Here is an 18,967-nt window from a genome sequence, read left to right on the forward strand (position 1 = left end):
GTCTGTGTCAGTTCACCTCATTGCTTTCTGCTGAAGCCTAGTGTTTTTCTGATGCTTGGGCCTTGTACTGAAACTCCTCAGATACGAACGACTCTTTTCAGACTAGCTTTCTGAGTGGGGGTTGAAGGAAAGGCCTCTGAGCCACATTGGAAGGACAGAAGAGCTGCAGGTTCTCAGTGCAGTGGGCTTTCATACTGAGAGACAAAATGCTCTGTCCAGAAGTTTCTCCTCTTTTTACCATCTGCTTCCTTTCTCCTGCCAATAGCAGGCAGTGAAAAGACGATTATGTGTAGGAACTGCCAACCGAAGTGGTAAAGTCACAGTGGAGAACACTAACCTGTCTCATTTGTACAAAGACACCATTTCAACAGCTTGTATTTAAAGTACAAAAATTTATTTTTAGAAAGTCAAAATACTTTCCATTTTTGCATCTTATTTATCATTTGATCTCTTTGGAAGTTAAAGATTTTATAACACTGTTAAGACAAGGTACAAGGGATACATTTAGAATAGAAATCATCCAGCCCCCACTAGCAAAGCCTGTGACCCTTTCCTCATTTTCCTTTTTGTCTTTGTGATCAGTGCAGTGTGGCAACTAAGGAGTGAGCCTGAGTCTGTGTGGGTAAGAAAACTGAGGTCCATTACTTTATAGTGCTCTTCTCAACTGTGGCAATTTGGCTTTCCCAGGAAATATCTGGCAATGCTTAGACATCTTTGTAACAACTGGCGATGAGAGGAGGGGGAGAACAGTGCTGCTGGCATCTAGTGGGTACAGGCCAGGGTTGTTTCCAAACATCCTGTGATGCATAGGACAGTCCCCCACAACAGAGTTATCCAGCCTAAGATGCCAGTAGTGCTGAGGATGGGAAATTCTGTTTTACAATCCCACTTCAGGTATGTGTGTATGTATGTGTGTGTGTCTGTTTATCTACCGGGTTGGGCCAGAGGAGTTGTACAATTAGAACCAACAGTTCTGTTATCAACTCACCTGACACTAGAATCTGTTCTGAGAGCCAGACTGAGCCCACTGTACCGCTCTCCTTCTCTCAATGGCATATACCCTCTCTGTTTGGCAAAGTGCTGGCAGTGATGCTAGATGGCCCGGCTGGCTTCAGTCTTCTAGTTTCTTCATTCAATCCTGAGTTTCATATGGGCTTTGAAAGGTTGAGTGCTGGAGACACAATTACCAGAATCTGAAGCTGTCCTTTTTTTTTTACATTATAGCTCACAGAAAGAAAAGAAAATATTTCTATAGCACCCTGGGGTAAACTGGGGAGATGTTCAACAGTAATCATCCCTGAGTCTCCATGATAGCCAAGGCGAAGATAATATTCCCCACACACCTGTTCCCTCTTCAGGGCACACAGGTTGGGATAGTGCCTGAAGTGCCAGAATACTACGGAAGAACTTAAAAACTTAAAGAATTTTTGTACTTGTCACATTTAGTAGCAATTTCTTGCAACACCTGCCTGGGAAACCATGATATTTTTGTTATCTGTTTTTTTTTCCCTTCTTAGTAAACCTTCAAATACCTTCAGTTAATTTATGGAGTAGAGATTGCATGCAATTCTTGAAGCTTCTAATGACTGATACAGAATTTGATACTGAAGTTAATGAACCCTATAATTTTGGTTGTGATATAAAAAACAAACGAACAAAAATCTGTTTGAAGAGAACTTGGAATTTTTGTGTACTTTGTTTATAATAGGAGCCTATGTGGAAAAAAGAGCACTAAATAAGAAAGTTGATTTAGTTTACATTCTCTGAACTTTCTTTTCTTGCTCGAACAAAATTCCAGGAAACTGAATGAATAGCAGAACTGAAGGTTATAGGATAAAGTGAAAGAATATGATCTTCCTCAAATATCTTTTCTTTCCCTTTTCAAACCCACTTAGGCTTCTTTTTTCCATTGAGGCTTGGCCATTAATAAGTCTTCCTGTTTAGCAGGTTGTTTGTTGTAGATTTCTTTCCCATTGTCTAGCTATGAAATGGAGAAAATGATTTTTATGCAGACACAGGACCCATATCAGTGAGGAAAGAATTTTGGATGATCTGAGGCAGCACACTTTCAATGGATCACTCATTACGTGAGGAGTTTATTTCACACTGCCAAAGCTCCTTCTAGAGTTAGTTCTGGCTGATATATTTCAAAGCGTTCAGAAGGTCTAGTCTTGAACACTGGTAGAGGGCATAGGCCAGCTTTCCCACTGTGGCCCTCTTATTGCCTTCCCTCATTAGCCACTTCTGGAGCATCTGGTAAACCTTTTCTTTTAATCCATCTCGCTCATAGTCATGGTCAATTTCATCAATCTGAGATTCAGTGAAGCCAAGTTTACGAGCACAGCTTTTCCAGCTCCTTCCCAGATTTTCCCTGACTGGGTCCAGGTGTTTATCAGTCAGACTAGTGGTATTACCTGACAAAAAGAAAAAGAGAAGAAGACGTCAAGCTGCAACCCATTTGAACACCCTAGCTTCAAAAACCTGTATAAAGTGAAGAGTATCAGGAGTACAATAGAAAAGATAACTTCTTAATTACATGGCTATTGACTCATTGGATGATGAGTCAGCTAGCCCATTGGAGGAATTTTTGTAAATTAGAATAGGAGACACGTTCCTCCTTAGCAGATGCATCTCTGAGCCATAGCTGATGGCTTTGGGATTAAAACTCCTAGCCAGCAGCTCTATTTATATTAGAACTTTCTTATATAAAGGGAAAAAACCAACATTTTTTCTCCTTTTAGGCATTTTCTACTTACATATGGCCAGAATTAAGGTCACTCAACTGCTGATCCGCTTCACCCAACAGTTCACTTTCCTCTTACTTAATCAAGGAAACCGAGACCATCAAGTGTGAACCTACCTATTCAGTTAAAATGCCTTTGTCTTTTAAGGGTGAAGCATCTATTCTCTTCAACGTCGATTTCTGGACTCATCCCCTCCCCACCACCCCAACTGCTGCCCTCTCTTCTCCTATAGCCATAACCTCTCCGTCTACTGGTTCATTCCCCTTAGGCCTTCACAAGAATAATAAAAGGAAACAAAAGTATAAAATAACTACCGCAAACAAACCATACTCCTTGATCCTCATCCTACCTCAGTAAGCTGAATACAAGGGAAAATACATCTCATTTTTGCCCCTTAACTCCCATTTTTTCCTCAGCTCCCCACAATGCAGCTTTTATCATCACCATTGGATGCCAGCAATCCAAAAAACTCCCCAGGACATATGTCAAATTTTGTTAACACCTTTTTGGGACAGGAAACCCTGGGTTTCATCAGATTATCAAAGATACCCTTATCTCCCCCAAATTTAGGAACCTCTGTTCTAGGTATTTTAAAGACTATCCTTCAAATGGACTAGATCAGGGATTGGCAGACCATGGCCTGTGGATTAAAGCTGGCCTGCTGCCTGCTTCTGTAAACAAAGTTTGATTGGAGCACAGCCATCTGTGTACATGTTGTCTGTGGCTGCTATTGCGCTACAATGTGAAGCCACTGAAGCCTAAGATATTTACGGTCTAGACTGTAATAGAAAAAATTTGCCAGTCCTAGGGTTAATCAGAAAGCCGGGTTCTTAAATCAAGTTATTTTGGCCTCATGACTGCTTTTCCCAGTTTGTGTTTTGGGATTAATGTTATGAGCCTGCATAGTGGAACCCTATAGGAGAAAGTCTTCATTTTCATTACAGAGGTACCACTGAGGGAAGTCTCCTATAGTTTACAAAATCCCTTTGGATGAGGACCCTAAGGAGCTCTCTCTCCTAGGTCTGAGTAGTAACATTAATAATGATGATTATGATAATTTAACACTTTTCTAGATCTTACTATGTGCCAGGCAGTGTTCTAAGTGCTTTATACATAGACTCATTTAATTTTCACAATAACCCATAAATTTGATATTGTAATTTTCCACATATTCGTCGTCGTCATCGGCAGCCGTCCGTCTCGAGAGACGATGGTGTAGCTTCTTAAGAGTCTATCTGCACCGCCGAGAATGGTTGTGCAGTCCGACTCGGGAGTGACACGGTATCTGTCTCCTCCCGTGTTGAATCGACATCTTGCGATGACGCTGGAGTGTCCTCTCCAGTGAAGCTGAAGCTACAGAGCCTGGGCAGGGTGATATGGAGGGTCTGTTGTTGCCCATGCAGCAGACCCCCTCTCTCTTCGCAGCTGAAGGATCCAAGGGAAAGACTGAGTCAATACAGCTTGGCTTCAGGTGCGCCGCAGGAGTTGCCGGTGTTGACTACAACATCAAACTGCCTTAGGGACTCCGGCTCCGGATTTTCTGTTGGGGTTTACTCCCTTAGCCTTTCCCCTGAAGAGGTATGCCGCAAGGCAGCGGAGGTTTTTTGGAATCAGAGTTTTCCTTCTCTGATGTGCCCTGACTGGAAGATCGAACCAGCGACACTTAGCTCGCAGGCCGACGTTCAATCCACTGAGCCAAACCAGCCAGTTTTCCACATATTAAACATAAAGAAATTATATGGGAATTACACAGATATTTTACAAAGCAAACATGGGACAACTTTCAGGGAGAATAATCAGAGAAATTTTAGGATTCCATTTCATCCCTCTCATATATAAGTAAGAACTTTCAAGGTTGCTGGACAATGGCCCCTTAAAAGGCATCTTACCAAAGATATCTAGGTACTTAGAAGCTGGCTCTTTCGAGTTCATGTATGTGCTGTCCAGTAATGGTGAACTCACTCCACCAACCTCCATATAATTCTTGTCTCCAATCTGAATGCCAGTACTGTTGTATATGGAACATTTCACAGACTCACCTGAATAGAGAGAAGCGCACAGGTAAGTGCATCTAAACTGAAAGTAAAATAAGCCCTGGTTGGGTGGCTCAGTTGGTTAGAGCATCATCCCAATATGCCAAGGCCACAGGTTCAGTCCCTGGTCAGAACACATACAAGTATCAACCAATGAATGCATAGTAAGTATAACAACAAATCAATCTCTCTCTAAAATCAATAAATAAAAATGTTTTAAAAGTAAGATGAAAAATACAACACAGTAAAAAAGGCAGGGCTTTCTAACAAATGTTTAAGTTAAATTACTTATTCTATGCCATCCTGTAAAATTTGCTTTTTAAAAAGATTTTTTTTTCAACATTAGAATGGCTACTATCATAAAAACAGAAAATAACAAGATGTGGAGGAAGTGGAACCCTTGTGAGCAGATGGTGAGAATATAAAATGGTGCAGCCAATGTGATAAACAGTATGGTGGTTCCTCCGAAAATTAAAAATAGAATTACTATGTGATTCAACAATTCCACTTCTAAGCATATACTCCAAAGAATTGAAAGCAGGGTCTCAAATAGGTATTTATACCACCATGCAGCATTATTCGCAACAGCCAAAAAGTGGAAGCCACTTGAGTGTCCATGAATGGATACACAAAATGTGGCATATACATACAATGAAATTTTATTCAGCCTTAACAAGGAAGGAAATTCTGATACATGCTACATGAACCTTTAGGACATTGTGCTAAGTAAGGATAAATACTGTATGATTCCATTTATATGAGGTACCTGCAGTAAATAAATTCATAGACATAAAAGGTAGAAGGTTGGTTGCTAGGGGCTGGGAGGATAAAGGAGAATGGGGATTTATTGTCTAATGAGTACAGAGTTTCAGCCTGGGAAGATGAAAAGGGTTCTGAAAATGGATGGTGAAGGTAGTCCATCCGACAATGTGGTTTTCATCACAAATGGTAGTCTTTGGCCTATATGAGGTAAGAAATAAAAATATGCAAGACTTATTTCTTACATTCAGAAAGTAAGCAAGTAAAAGAACACAAGGAGCTACCTTCACGTGCATCAGAGATTGGGTATAATGAGACCGTTATGATTTAGGTTAAAGAAGATGCCTACCAGATATGAAATCGTATAAACCAGCACTGTAGACAACTGCACTGAATCATACCCAAACTGAAATATGCACAGGCCAAGTGGTCTGATGGAGACTATTCCACAGCAGCAAGTTGCATCTGACAGCTGAAGACTCTGAACAACTTGCCCTTTGTTACCTTATAGCCTATGACAGAGGTAACGGCTGTTTTATTTTCAGAAAAATTTTAAAAAAAGAAAAGAAAAGGTAAGATTGGACTGAAAGGCCTGTTTACCTCTTGATGCCAGGGAAATGAATGGAACAGTGGGTGTGCTTTCCAGTAAGTTGGTCTCAGGCACTGGAGTTTTATGCAGGCTTGAGATATGGCTTGGATTTGGCCCATAACAAACTCCGGAACCTACTGCTCCCAGATCCAATGGTCTTGTTCCAAAACCATGTGGATTATATGATCCATGGTTCCAGTATAGTCCTTGGGGTTGGCTTGTCAGTCCAGCTGGCTGGTGTACTGCATTACCATGACTGGTTGCATTGGAAGAAGCAAGACCTTTTACCCCTGGGTTCTCATGAGGTCTTGGCTGTGCAAAAGGGTCATGGGAGACCCTTCGTCTCCTTTCCTCCTCTCTATTGTAAGCCGCATTTTGTCTGGGCTGCTGTTTTGCTTGCCTGTCCATGCGGCTGCCAAAAAGATGGTAGTTGGCTTCCTCCTGGAGTTTACTCTGTAACTTGAGCTCATTCTCCTCTTGCTGGTGCTCTGGAGAGGGAGCAAACCAGGACTCCTCCACAGGACCCATCCCGAGTCCCTGTGAGCTGTGCAGTGAACTGGGCTGTTCTGTGGCTGAGAAGAAATGATCAACATTGGAGTTTCATGAAACATTAAAAAGTAAAATGAAACCTGAGCCCCATAGTGAATTTGTAAAAGTATGTACTAAATGGCCCTCTTCTTTTATATGTAACAAGTAGGAGCCCCTGCCTGGCAGTGAGAGAGCACTAGGGAAATTATAACAAGCAGCAGAAGAGTGGGTGTTGCAGGAATGAAGGAAGAAGAAAGGGACTTGTGTTGCAGCAGAGAAAGTGGTTTCTCCTTGGTTGATGCAGGGTTGGAAAATAATAGCAGCAGCTCTATGCTAATCACTTTCCATGGATTCTTTCATTCTTTAAAAGCTCTATAAGAGTGGTAGCAATTAACATGATTTGATGGATGAGGTTTAAGAGGTTAAGTAATTTGCCTCAGAATAAATAGCTAATAAGTGGCTACAAAACCCAGTACTCTGTCTTTCATTTTGTTGTAAGGAAAAAAGTATCCCTGCTTGAATCTGAGACCAACCTCCCTGACCTTCTCAAGGACTTTGCTCCCACGTATGCCCCCTTCTTTTTCCTGAACCATCACTTTCTCCTTGTGTTCACGATACTTTATCATTTTGGTGAACTCAATGTTACTTAACATTTTAAATATATGTATCTTGATTCCTGAATATATAATACATTTTTAAGGTACATGTTAAATTTTATAGTTTCTTCTGTTTCTCATATGGTTGTGAATAGTATTTGAGAGAGTAGGGTGCATAAATAAGCAAAAAAATACATGAATAAACAGATTTCTGATCACAGTATAAGTTACCTGAATTTGACCTGCTTGGAGGTATTGCTACACAATCAATTTGGAGAGACTGCATTCTCTTCACAATTTCGTTTTGGCCAGGATACTCTTTCTATAGTAAAGAGCAACATACATACTTCAATAAACAGCAGAAAATATTCAGTTCCAGAAAATTATGATAAGAAGACTAAATCTCTTCAGAAGGTAGGAATTTTACTTAGCTCTTACAAATAGTAAATATTTTTTTAAAAAAGGTTTTCCCAAAGAGCCAAAAGAATCTTCAAAAAGAACGAAGTTGGAGGGTTCACACTTTCTGATTTCAAAACTCACTACAAAGCTACACTAATCAAAACAGTGTGGTATAGCCTAAGGACAGACATAGAGACCAACAGAAAATATTAAAGAACCCAGAAATAAACCCTTACATATATGGTCAATTAATTTTGGATAAGGGGAAACACTGAATATCCACATGTGAAAGAATGAAGTTAGATCCTTACCTTTAAACATATATAAAAATTAAAATGGATCAAAGACCTAAGCTTAAGAGCTAAAACTATATAACTGTTAAGAGGAAAACACAGGGGACAAATTTCAGGACACTGGATTTGACAGTGATTTCTTGGATATGACACTAAAACCATAGGCAACAAAATAAAAATAGATAAATTGGTCTACATCACAATTAAAACCTTCTGTGCATCAAAGGACACTATTATGAGAGTAAAAAGACAACTCACTGAATAGGAAAAAAATACTTGCAAAGCATATCTATCTGATAAGGGATGACTATCCAAATTATATCAAGAATTTCTATAATTCAACAACAAAAAAAAAACCCCAAGCCGATGCAAAAATGGGAAAAAGACTTAAATAGACATTTCTCGAAAGAAGATATAGAAATGGCCAGTAAGTACATGAAAAGATGCTCAACTCCATTACTCATTAGGGAAATGCAAATCAAATCCACCATGAGATATACACCACTTCACACTCATCACAATGGCCATTATTTAAAAAAACGACAACAAAAAACACAACAAAACCAAAACTCAGAAAATAAAAAGTGTTGCTGAGAAGACAGAAATTGCAACCCTTGTGCATAGCTGGTGGGAATGTAAAATGGTGCAGCCATTACCAAAAAACAGTTTGATGGTTCTTCGAAAAGTTAAACATAGAATTATCATACAATCCAGCAGTTCCACTCCTAGGTATATACTTAAAAGAACTGAAAGTAGGGGTTCAAAAAAATACTTGTATACCAATGTGCATAGCAGCATTATTCGTTATTGATAAAAGGTGGAAACAACCCAAGTATCCATCAAAAGACGAATGAGTAAACAAAATGTAATACCTACAGACAATGGAATAGAATTCAGTCTTAAAGAGGAATGAAGGTCTGAAACAAGCTACAGAATGGATGAATCTGGAAGATATACTAAGTCAGCAATTTTCAGCCTTTTTCATTTCATGGCACACATAAACTAAATACTACAATTTTACAGCACACCAAAAATTATTTTTTGCTGACCTGATACAAAATAGGTATAATTTTGAATCATTCACACTGGACAGCTATTGTTGTGTTGGCTCTTGTCATTTTTTTATTTGACAATCTAAGTGAAAAGAAGTCAGTGCCTTTGACTAAACAGTCAAGTATTGCATGTATTAAAAATTCTTGTGGCACACCAGTGGTTGAAATTTGTTGTGCTAAGTGAATATGCTAGACACAAAAAGACAAATATCGTGCGATCTCCTGTCTATGAGGTACTCAGATGAGGCAAATTCATAGAAACAGAAAGTAGAACAGAGGTTACCAAAGGATGGAGAGAGAAATGAATGTGGAGTTAAAGTTTCTGTCTGGGATTTTAAAAAATGGAAATGGATATTGATGATGGTTGCACAACATCGTGAATGTCCTTAATGCCACTGAACTGTATACTTAAAAATGGTTAAGATGGCAAATTTTATGTTATGTATCTCATCACAAAAAAAGAAACTTTTTTTTTCTATAAAAGTCATAAAACTCACTAGAAAATGTAGGGAATTATATTTAAAAAGAAATGTACACATTGTGCCTTCACTCAAAAGAAAAATTAACATTTTGGTATTTTCTTCAGATTTTTTCCTAGTCATATTTATATTTTGCTCCTAACAGACTGCAAGCTACATAGGTAGGTGGTTAAAAAATATTTACTGAATGAACATATGAGTAACTTGGGGGAGATTGACAGACAATATTAATTATGTGCATAGTTTGTAGCATTTTCAAGTTGCTTTTTATTTAACATGGTAAGCATTTTTATGTTATTTTAATTTATAAAAGCAATTATGTGTTTTTAAAAGTTTGATGGTGCTTCATTTTTCTATAAACTTCACCAATTCATACTCTTAACCAATACTACACAAGGCTTGCCTGTTAGTCTGCATTTTCACCAACACTCAATATTACCAATCTTTCAAAAATGTTGATCTAATGATACAAATTATAATAAATTCATTTGCTGTGACACCAAGTATCTTTTCCAAAATTCACTGTCCATTGATGGATTCATTCTGTCATATTTTATTCAAGATTTTCACATCTATGTTAGGTGAGATTGGTCTGTTAATTTTCCTTTCTTATATCTTCTTTTTCAAGTTTGGGAATCAAGGATATATTAGTCTCATAAAATGAGTCTGGGAGTGCATTCTTTTCTACTATCTGGACAGATTTTATAAGACTGGAATAATTTACTCATTGCATATTTGACAGAAATCACTGATGAAGCTATCTGGTTGTGGAATTTTCTTTGTGGAAAGAATTTTCATCACTGATTCAATCTTTTTAAATGGCTAGAGGAATATTCAGGTTTTCTAATTCTATTTAAGTCAGTTTTGCTAAGTTCTACTTCTTTTAGAAACTTGTCCATTTTATCTGTTTTAAAATTAATTAGCAAAAAAGATGTTCACAATACCCTCTGAATACCACTTTGATGTCTATAGGAGCTGTACTGATACCTGTTTAATCATTATTCCAGTCTTCTTTCTGTTTTCCTTGACCAGTCCTAATTAGTTGATTTTATTAATTTTTTCAAAGAACCAACATTGAACATTTTGATCCTCTATTAGCTGTTTTCTATATCACTAATTTATGCTCTTCTCTTATTATTTACTGTTTTCTATTTGCTCTAGGTTTCTTTTGCTATCTCCAGGTGAATGCTTGGCTAATTCATTTTCAACCTCCCATTCATAGATATGGCTATATATTACTATTAGGTACTCCTTGGCAAATTCTCTAAGTTTTAATACGTAGTGTTTTGTTAGCTTCAAATATTTTCTATATTTCATTATTTTTTTTACCCAAATGGTATTTAAAAATATGTTTTTAACTTCTAACCAATGTGATTTTCTAATTACCTTTTAAGATTAATTTCTAGAATAACTGAAATGCAGTCAGAGAATGCAATAATTTTTTACATGATTACAATCCTTGAAACTGACTGAGACTTTTATTTTCCAGTACATGGTCAACTTCTGAAAATGTTCTGTATGTTTATGAAAAGTCTTTAAAGGTGTATTCTGCAGTTATTAGATGCAATATTTTATATATTTCCATTAGGTCAAATGTGTTAGGTTGTTCAAATTTTCTATATCCTTACTGATATTTTTTTTCTGTTTGTTCTACCAATTAGAGAGAAATGTGTATTAATATCTCCAACTATGATTGTGGAATTTTTTATTTCTTCTTTGAGTTCTGCCAATTTTTGCTTTCTATATTTTGAGGCCATTAAAAAAATTTTTTTTAATTGTTATTCTATTACAGTTGTCCCAATTTTTCCCCTGTTGCTCTCCACTACCCCATCTACCTCACCTCCCAGTGAATCCCTGCCCTGTTGTCCATGTCCATGGGTAATTTATACTATGACTAGACCCTTCCCCTTCTTTCCCCCCTTCCCCTTGCCTACCTCCCCTCTGGTCAGTGTTAGTCTGTTTCTTGTTTCCATGCCCCCAATTCTATTTTGCTTCTTTGTTTTGTTCATTAGGTTCCTCTTACAGGTGAGATTATATGGTATTTGTCTTTCACCGCCTGGCTTATTTCACTAAGCATAATACTCTCCAGTTTCATCCATGCTATTGCAAAAGGTAGGAGCTCCTTCTTTTTTCTGCTGCATAGTATTCCACTGCGTAAATGTACCACAGTATTTGATCCACTTATCTTCTGATGGGCACTTGGGCTGTTTCCAGCACTTGGCCATTGTAAATAGCACTGCTATGAACATAGCGGTGCATATGTTCTTTTGAATTGGTGTTTCTGGATTCTTTGGGTATAATCCCAACAATGGAATAGCTGGATAAATAGGCAGTTCCATTTTTAGTTTTATGAGGAAATTCCATACTGTTTTCCATAGTGGCTGCACCAGTCTACATTCCCACCAACAATGCATGAAGGTTTCCTTTTCTCCACATTCTCGCCAGCACTTGTTGTTTGTTGATTTGTTGATGATGGCCATTCTGACTGGTGTGAAGTGGTATCTCATTGTGGTTTTAGTTTGCATCTCTCTGATGGCTAGTGATGTTGAGCATTCTTCCATATGTCTATGGACCCTCTGTGTATCCTCCTTGGAGAAGTCTCTTCAGGTCCTTTGCCCATTTTTTAATTGGATTATTTGTCTTCCTGGTGTTGAGTCATACAGTTCTTTATATATTTTGAGATCAAACCCTTGTCCGAGGTATCATTAGCAAATATGTTTTCCCATATGGTTGGTTCCCTTTTCATCTTGCTGATGTTTTCTTTAGCCATGCAGAAACGTTTAAGTTTGATATTGTCCCAATTGTTTATTCTTTCCTTTATTTCCCTTGCCCTAGGAGATATATTTGCAAAAATATTGCTGAGTGGGATATCTGAAATTTTACTGCCTACGTTTTCCTCTAGGACTATTATGGTGTCATAGCTTATATTTAAGTCTTTGATCCATTTGAGTTTATTCTGGTATATGGTGTAAGTTGGTGGTCTAGTTTTATTTTTTTGCATGCACCTGTCCAGATCTCCCAACACAATTTGTTGAAGAGGCTATTTTTACTACATTTTATGCTCCTGCCCCCTTTGTCAAATATTAATTGACCATAGAGACCTGGGTTTATTTCTGGGCTCTCTATTCTGTTCCATTGATCTATGTGTCTGTTCTTACGCTTGTATTAAATAAGACTGCTTTGATTACAGTGGCCTTGTAATATAGTTTGATATCAGGTATTGTGATTCCTCCTACTTTGTTCTTCTTTCTCAAGATTGCTGAGGTTATTTGAGGTCATTTTTAGTTCCATAGAAATTTTTGAAATATTTTTTCTATAACTATGAAATATGTCATTGGTATTTTAATAGAGATTGCATTGAATCTACAGATTGCTTTGGATAGTATGGACATTTTAATGATGTTAATTCTTTCAATCCATGAACATGGTATATGCTGCCATTTATTTGTGTCTTCCTTAATTTCTTCCTTCAGTGTTCTGTAGTTTTCCAAGTACAGGTATTTCACCTCCTTGGTTAAATTTGTACCTAGGTACTTTATTTTTCTTGTTGCTATATTAAATGTGATTTTTTCCCCTAGCTTCTATTTCTAATATTTTATTGTTAGTGTATAAAAATGCCTTTGATTTCTGAATATTGTGAGGCCATGTTTTTATGTGCATATACATATTTAAAGCTATTATTATCATCCTGATAAATTGAACCTTTTATCATCATGAAACATTACTGATTATTGTAGTGATGCTTTCCTGCCTTAGGGACTATCTTTCATGTTGTCATTTTAATTGCTTTCTTGGCTTGCATTAGATATCTCTCTTTTAAAGTATAAGAGTCTAGAAATTCTTTTTTTGACTAATCTTGACTGTCCAAATTTTTTTTCTTTGTTTGTTTTTAATTGCTGTTTGACTCCCTGTTTTATTTATTGTAGTCTCCTTTTCATGATTCTAGCAGTATGTTGCTGTAAGACTTATGACAGCAGCTTTTTTCCTGAATGTGTATATAGGGCAGGTCTCTGTTCCTATTTGTTGGTTGGTTGGTAACAATCTGTGACATACCTCTCTGACTCCACACTTCAAACTTACTGTTTCAGCCCAAAGCAGGTGCCACTCCCATTTGTTGCTTAGCACAAGGGAATTAGGGGGAGAAGCCAATTTTTATGACTGGTATAACTGTGGATCCCCAATAACTCTCCCTGTCAAAGTCCCAGGTGACCATGATATTTCTTCTCTATACTGACTGAAGACTTGCTTCTCTTGTTCTTCTTTAGCATTATGTTCTGGGTTAGCTTTCTTTTTTCTGTTACATGTTTCAGTAAATAGAATTCTGTTGACTTTCTATCTTTCAATAATTCTTTAAAAGGACTAATCCACCTAGGATACTTTCTATTCTCTTCCAGAGCAGTTGTGCTTTTGTTTTCATATAGCTATGTATATTTTCTCTCATTTCATTAGTTTTGAAGGGGAAATGGGTCCAGAATGCCAAGCTGATATCTACATAAAATTACTAATTTTGTTTTATGTGGTTACCAAGCTAGCTTAACTCAAATCTCAGTAGCAAATTATATTGCTTTGATTTTCATGATTTAAAATATATATGCTTTGATATGTTATTAGCATTTTTGCACCTGCTATGTCACCTACCTTTAAACTCTTCACATCCTCTTCTACATCTTCTTTAAACTGATGTAAATAAAAAGGCCTAAATTTTTCTTCAATGCCTATAAAGAAAAACAGTACTTTAAATTCCTTAACTATTTTCTCAAGTAAAATTAAAATGTTAGTGATCTATTATGTTTGAATCACTTACCTTAATCTGTGGAAAAGCAGTAAAATAAAAATTTAAATACCAAATCACTGACTTTCAGGAAAAGACTAACAAGGTTAATAACTTGGTAGATAGAACAAGGAATAGTATAACATTGGAAACCAAGGTCTCCTGCCTAATAGCATGTAGTTTTAGGGCAATACAGCACAAAGCCCTACCTAACATGAGTTAATCTCCAAGGAACAAGGGTGGATGGACGCTTTGTTTCTGCCCCTTTGGCAAATTTACCATAAGATAGAATACTCAGAATAAGGATTTGGCATAAAGAATTAGAGCTGTTGACCTTAAAAGAAAAAGGCAGCTATCATTTTCTGGAAGATGCAGTAGAGATACTTTTCCTCATTTCTCCCTCTAAGTACAACACGAAGCCCTAGATATTATATATAAAACAAATATAAGAAGACTCTGAAAGGAGGAGAGACAAAGGCAGGCCAGCTAGGGACTCTGGGATCTGAGAAAAGACATGGCAATGAATTCACTGGGATTTATTTTTTGCCTCATAGAGTTCAAACTTAGATCTGAAGAAGCTGGCAACCCAACACCAAAAAAATCCCAACCAAAAGTCTGTTCTTTCTAGCCAGAGTACTAAGCAAGGGACAGTCTAGCAAGACAGAAAACCTTTAGTCAATAATCATACTCCAACCAAAAGACAAAAAGAACTGTTGCTCCATCCTCACCCCTACCAGTGAAGGCTGATTGTGAGCTGAGACTTCCAACCTTATGAGACAGTAACAGGGTGTCCCAACACGCCAACAAGGGTGATGTCAGAGAGGTCCAAATAGGAAGCCAGGACTTTCCTTTCAAGAAGAAGTGAAGGCTATGCTAAGTGAAACAAAGGGAAATCCACACAATACCAATAGTGAAGGAAAGGAAGCTGGGGTTCATATCAATGACTTGGAACATAAGGAGTTAAAAAAGTCAACCAGTGCAGAATGAGGATGCAAGAATTGAAAAAAATGAGGAAAACTTCCCAAATTTTGCGAAGGAGATGGACATACAGGTCTGGGAAGCACAGAGGGTCCCGGGAGAGCTGGACCCAGAGGGGACCACACCAGGACACATCGTGATTGAGATGCCAAAGGTGACAGATAAAGAGAGAGTCCTGGGGGCAGCAAGAGAGAGGCAGAGAGTTGCCTACAGGGGGGTGCCTATAGGAATATCAGGTGATTTCTCAGAGGACACTTTGCAGGCAGTAAGGGACTGGCAAGCAGTATTCAATGTAATGAAGGGCAACCTGCAACCAGGATTACTGTATCCAGCAAGGCTATCATTTGGAATGGAAGGGCAGATGAAGTGTTTCCCAGACAAGGTGAAGCTAAAGGAGTTCATCACCACCAAGCCATTATTATATGAAATGTCAAAGGGACTTACTTAAGAAAAAGATCAAAATTATGAACACTAAAATGACAACAAACTCACAACTATCAACAACTGAACCTAAAAAATAAAAACAAAATCCAACTAAGCAAACCAGAATAGGAACAGAATCATAGGTATGGGGATCATTTGGGGGATTATCAGCTGGGAGGGGGGAGAGGGAGAAATGGGGATATGGTGCAGGGATTAAGAAGCATAATTGGTTGGTACAAAATAGACAGGGGGAAGTTAAGAATAATATAGGAAAGGGTGAAGCCAAAGAACTTATATGCACGACCCATGCACATGAACTAATGGGGGTGGGATTGCTGGAGGGCAGGTGGGTATTGGGCAGAGGGGAGCAAAGGGGGGAAAAGTTGGAAGTACTGTAACATAATCAATAAAATATACTTAAAAAAAAATATATATATATCCTTCAGGATGAAGGGGAGATCAAGGTATTCTCAAATGAAGAAAAACTAAGAGAATTTGTCCCCAACAGACACACCATAAAAGAATGGCTAAAGTTCCCTAAATATAAAGAAAATAATAAAAAAAGACACCTGGGAAAGGCAGAAGAAAGAAAATGTGCACTATGTTAAAATAATACACATTTGGTCTTTTCCCCATGTTTGTATGGCTCTGGGCAGGGAGCTCACCAAATCCTTGGAATGTCCTAAGTGATAAGAATGTCTTTTATATACTAATGAGATGGCTCCCGCTGTAGGGACAGGGGTGAGGGGAAACTAGATAGCTTCAAAATGGAAGCTGTCACCAGAAACACCTCATTATAATTATAGTGCTGGATCTTTCAGCACCACCCCCTGACCTCCATGAAGGGAAGAAGGATTGAAGATTGAGTTCAATCACCCATGATTTAATCAACCGTGCCTACCTTGTGAAGTCTCTCTGAAAATGTCTAAACAACAGAGTTTAGAGAGCTTTTGGGTCAGTGACTGAATTGAGGTTCTGGAAGAGTGGTGCCCCCAGAGAAGGCATGGTAGGTCTGGAGTACCCTTCCCCCCCAAATATCTTGCTTTATGCCTCTTGTCTGTCCAGCTGTTCCGGAGTTGTATCCTTTATAATACAGCTGCATATAAATCTACAATTATCTCAAAATTAGAGCTTCAATATAAAAAAGGAAAAGGGACAGAGAAGATGGTGGAGGAGTGAGGGGAGGCTGCGCTTTCTGGCTCCCAAGACCTGTCTTTAGTTTGGGCTAATTGCAGACAGAACATCTCAGTGAGCAGCTAGACACCGGCAGGAGTAGAGTCTTGGCACTGCTGGATTAGAGAAAACCATCTGGGAGCAACCTGTTTGGTGAGCATAGTGAAGAAAAAAGGGACAAGACAGGATTTCTGACTGGGGCGGCTGCCCGAGCTGTGGCTGGAAGTACACAAAGACTTTTTAGCAATCACAGGCTTCCCCAGAAAGGAATCAGGAGGAGAGCGGATCTCTGCCAGCTGGCAGAGCCAGGAGAGACCAGGAGAGACCGGTGGCATCTGGCGCTGAAAGACAGGAAACAGCATACTGCTGTGCATGTGAAAACGTGATTTTCCTTTATATTTTTCTCTTGTGTACTGCGGAGAGGGGAGGAAAGGTTGGGGGTGATAGGACATTCTTGAGGAGCACAGGTGCAGTGGTGTGCTCGCCCACTCCCCAACCCTCTCATTGGGTAGCACGGGTCCGCACAGGGAAGTGCCATCATACACTGGCCCAAGCGTGCAACCAGGTCGCCGGCCGCGCATCTGAGTGCCCCTCGGACACACCCCAACGGACATAAGATCAGTGCCCCATGGGTGGAGGGAGGGCACTCTGGGCATGCAGAAGACCATGCGCAGACACTCCTGGCCAGCCCCGGTAGGCTCCAGGCCAGAGCACAGACCACTTGCGTGGGCTCCACTCATGACCGCCCAGGTGGATGCGGGAATGGCAGGCGGCTGTGGCACAGGAACAGTGAGCCGCGGCGACTCACAGACGCTCATTTCCACCGTGGACAAATGTCCGGGGTCCCACCCCAAGGGGCGAGAGACCGACTCCTGGGCACGGCTCAGCAAGCCTGAGGCTAGTGCGCAGGCCGCCTTGCGCTGGCAGGTTCGCTCGCACACCAGCCCTCGGCCAGCTCCAAACAGGCGCCAAACCTGCAAAGATCAGGAACCTCTGGCCTGCCTCATTAGACCAGCTGTGGATCCAGAAAAAGAAGATGGCACACAAAGGCTGAACTGAGTAAAAACTTTCCTTTTGTGTATATATATATATATATATATATATATATATATATATATATATATATTTAAATTTTTATTTCTATTTTAGTTTTATTTGTATTTTATTTTATTTTACTTTTTTTAAATTTTTTATTTTTAATTTTAATTTCTACTTTTATTTAAAATTTTTTAAACTATCTCTTTAATTTGTTTCATACCATCTATCCTTCTCATCCTTCCTCTTTAATTTTTGTTCATTTGTTTGTCTGTTTTGTTTAGCCTCCCTTTCACACTAAATAAATAGAATATAACTGCTATATAAATCTAATACTATACAATTCCACTTTCTTACTATATTTTGCATTCCTCCCTCTTTTTTTATTATTATTAATATACAATGTAAATATTATCTACTATCTTGCATAGTGTTGACACTACTTGCTACTATTACTAATCTATCATCCCCTCTCTCAAAAATCATATTTTTCCTCTTTAAAAACAACTCGTATCTTTTCTTCCAATAGTATAAAAACCCTAACCTCCCTGCATTTATATTAATACTGGCTCATTTGCTGAGATAGCGGGAGAGAGGGTGGGGGATATTTTTGAGGGTGTGGATTTCCTACCTGGGCTGTGTGCTTTATGTTTTTAACAGCATCTCCACAAAATAACTCAAGACAAAGTGGACAGAGTGACTCTCAGTCAACTAGCCAGAGGGAAGATCCCACCAAAGAGCATCTGAAATATAACCAGACAGCATAAACAAACGACATAAAGGGTAACCCAAGAACATCAGGCTCAGGAGATCAAAGAGACCGCACCACTGAAACCCCCAGATCTCCTATAAAGAATCTCATACCACAAAGGTGGGAAGTCAAAGCAGACAAACCCAAAAAACAAAAACAAGAAGAACCCAACATGGTAAGATGCAGAAACAACCTCTCAATGAAAAGAAAAGAGGAATCCCTAGAAAGAGAGGTAGATGGAATAGACATAGCCCAAATGTCAGACATGGAATTCAAAACAATGGTGGTGAAGAAGCTCAATATACTTGACAACCTCAAAAACCACTATGACAACCTCCAAGAAAGTTACCAACGGCAACAAAGA

The 18,967-nt window shown here is 38.6% G+C and overlaps 1 protein-coding gene across 2 annotated transcripts in view; it reads right to left on the reverse strand.

Moving 5' to 3' along the window:
* Nucleotides 1-2,076: 2,076 nt before the first annotated feature.
* Nucleotides 2,077-18,967, reverse strand: part of RIPK1 (receptor interacting serine/threonine kinase 1) — a 41,814-nt gene continuing 24,923 nt past the window's right edge. For both annotated transcript variants that reach the window (XM_090269894.1, XM_090269895.1), the window contains exons 7-11: nt 14,111-14,187; nt 7,481-7,571; nt 6,137-6,697; nt 4,634-4,783; nt 2,077-2,414 (exon numbers count right to left, since the gene is read on the reverse strand). In XM_090269894.1, the coding sequence (XP_090126020.1) occupies nt 2,128-2,414; nt 4,634-4,783; nt 6,137-6,697; nt 7,481-7,571; nt 14,111-14,187 (1,166 nt within the window). In that variant the 3' untranslated portion in view covers nt 2,077-2,127. The remainder of the gene's footprint in view (nt 2,415-4,633; nt 4,784-6,136; nt 6,698-7,480; nt 7,572-14,110; nt 14,188-18,967) is intronic.

The sequence above is a fragment of the Furipterus horrens genome, unplaced genomic scaffold (assembly GCF_987537825.1).
Source record: "Furipterus horrens unplaced genomic scaffold, mFurHor1.1.pri manual_scaffold_3, whole genome shotgun sequence".
NCBI classification, from domain to species: Eukaryota; Metazoa; Chordata; class Mammalia; order Chiroptera; family Furipteridae; genus Furipterus; species Furipterus horrens.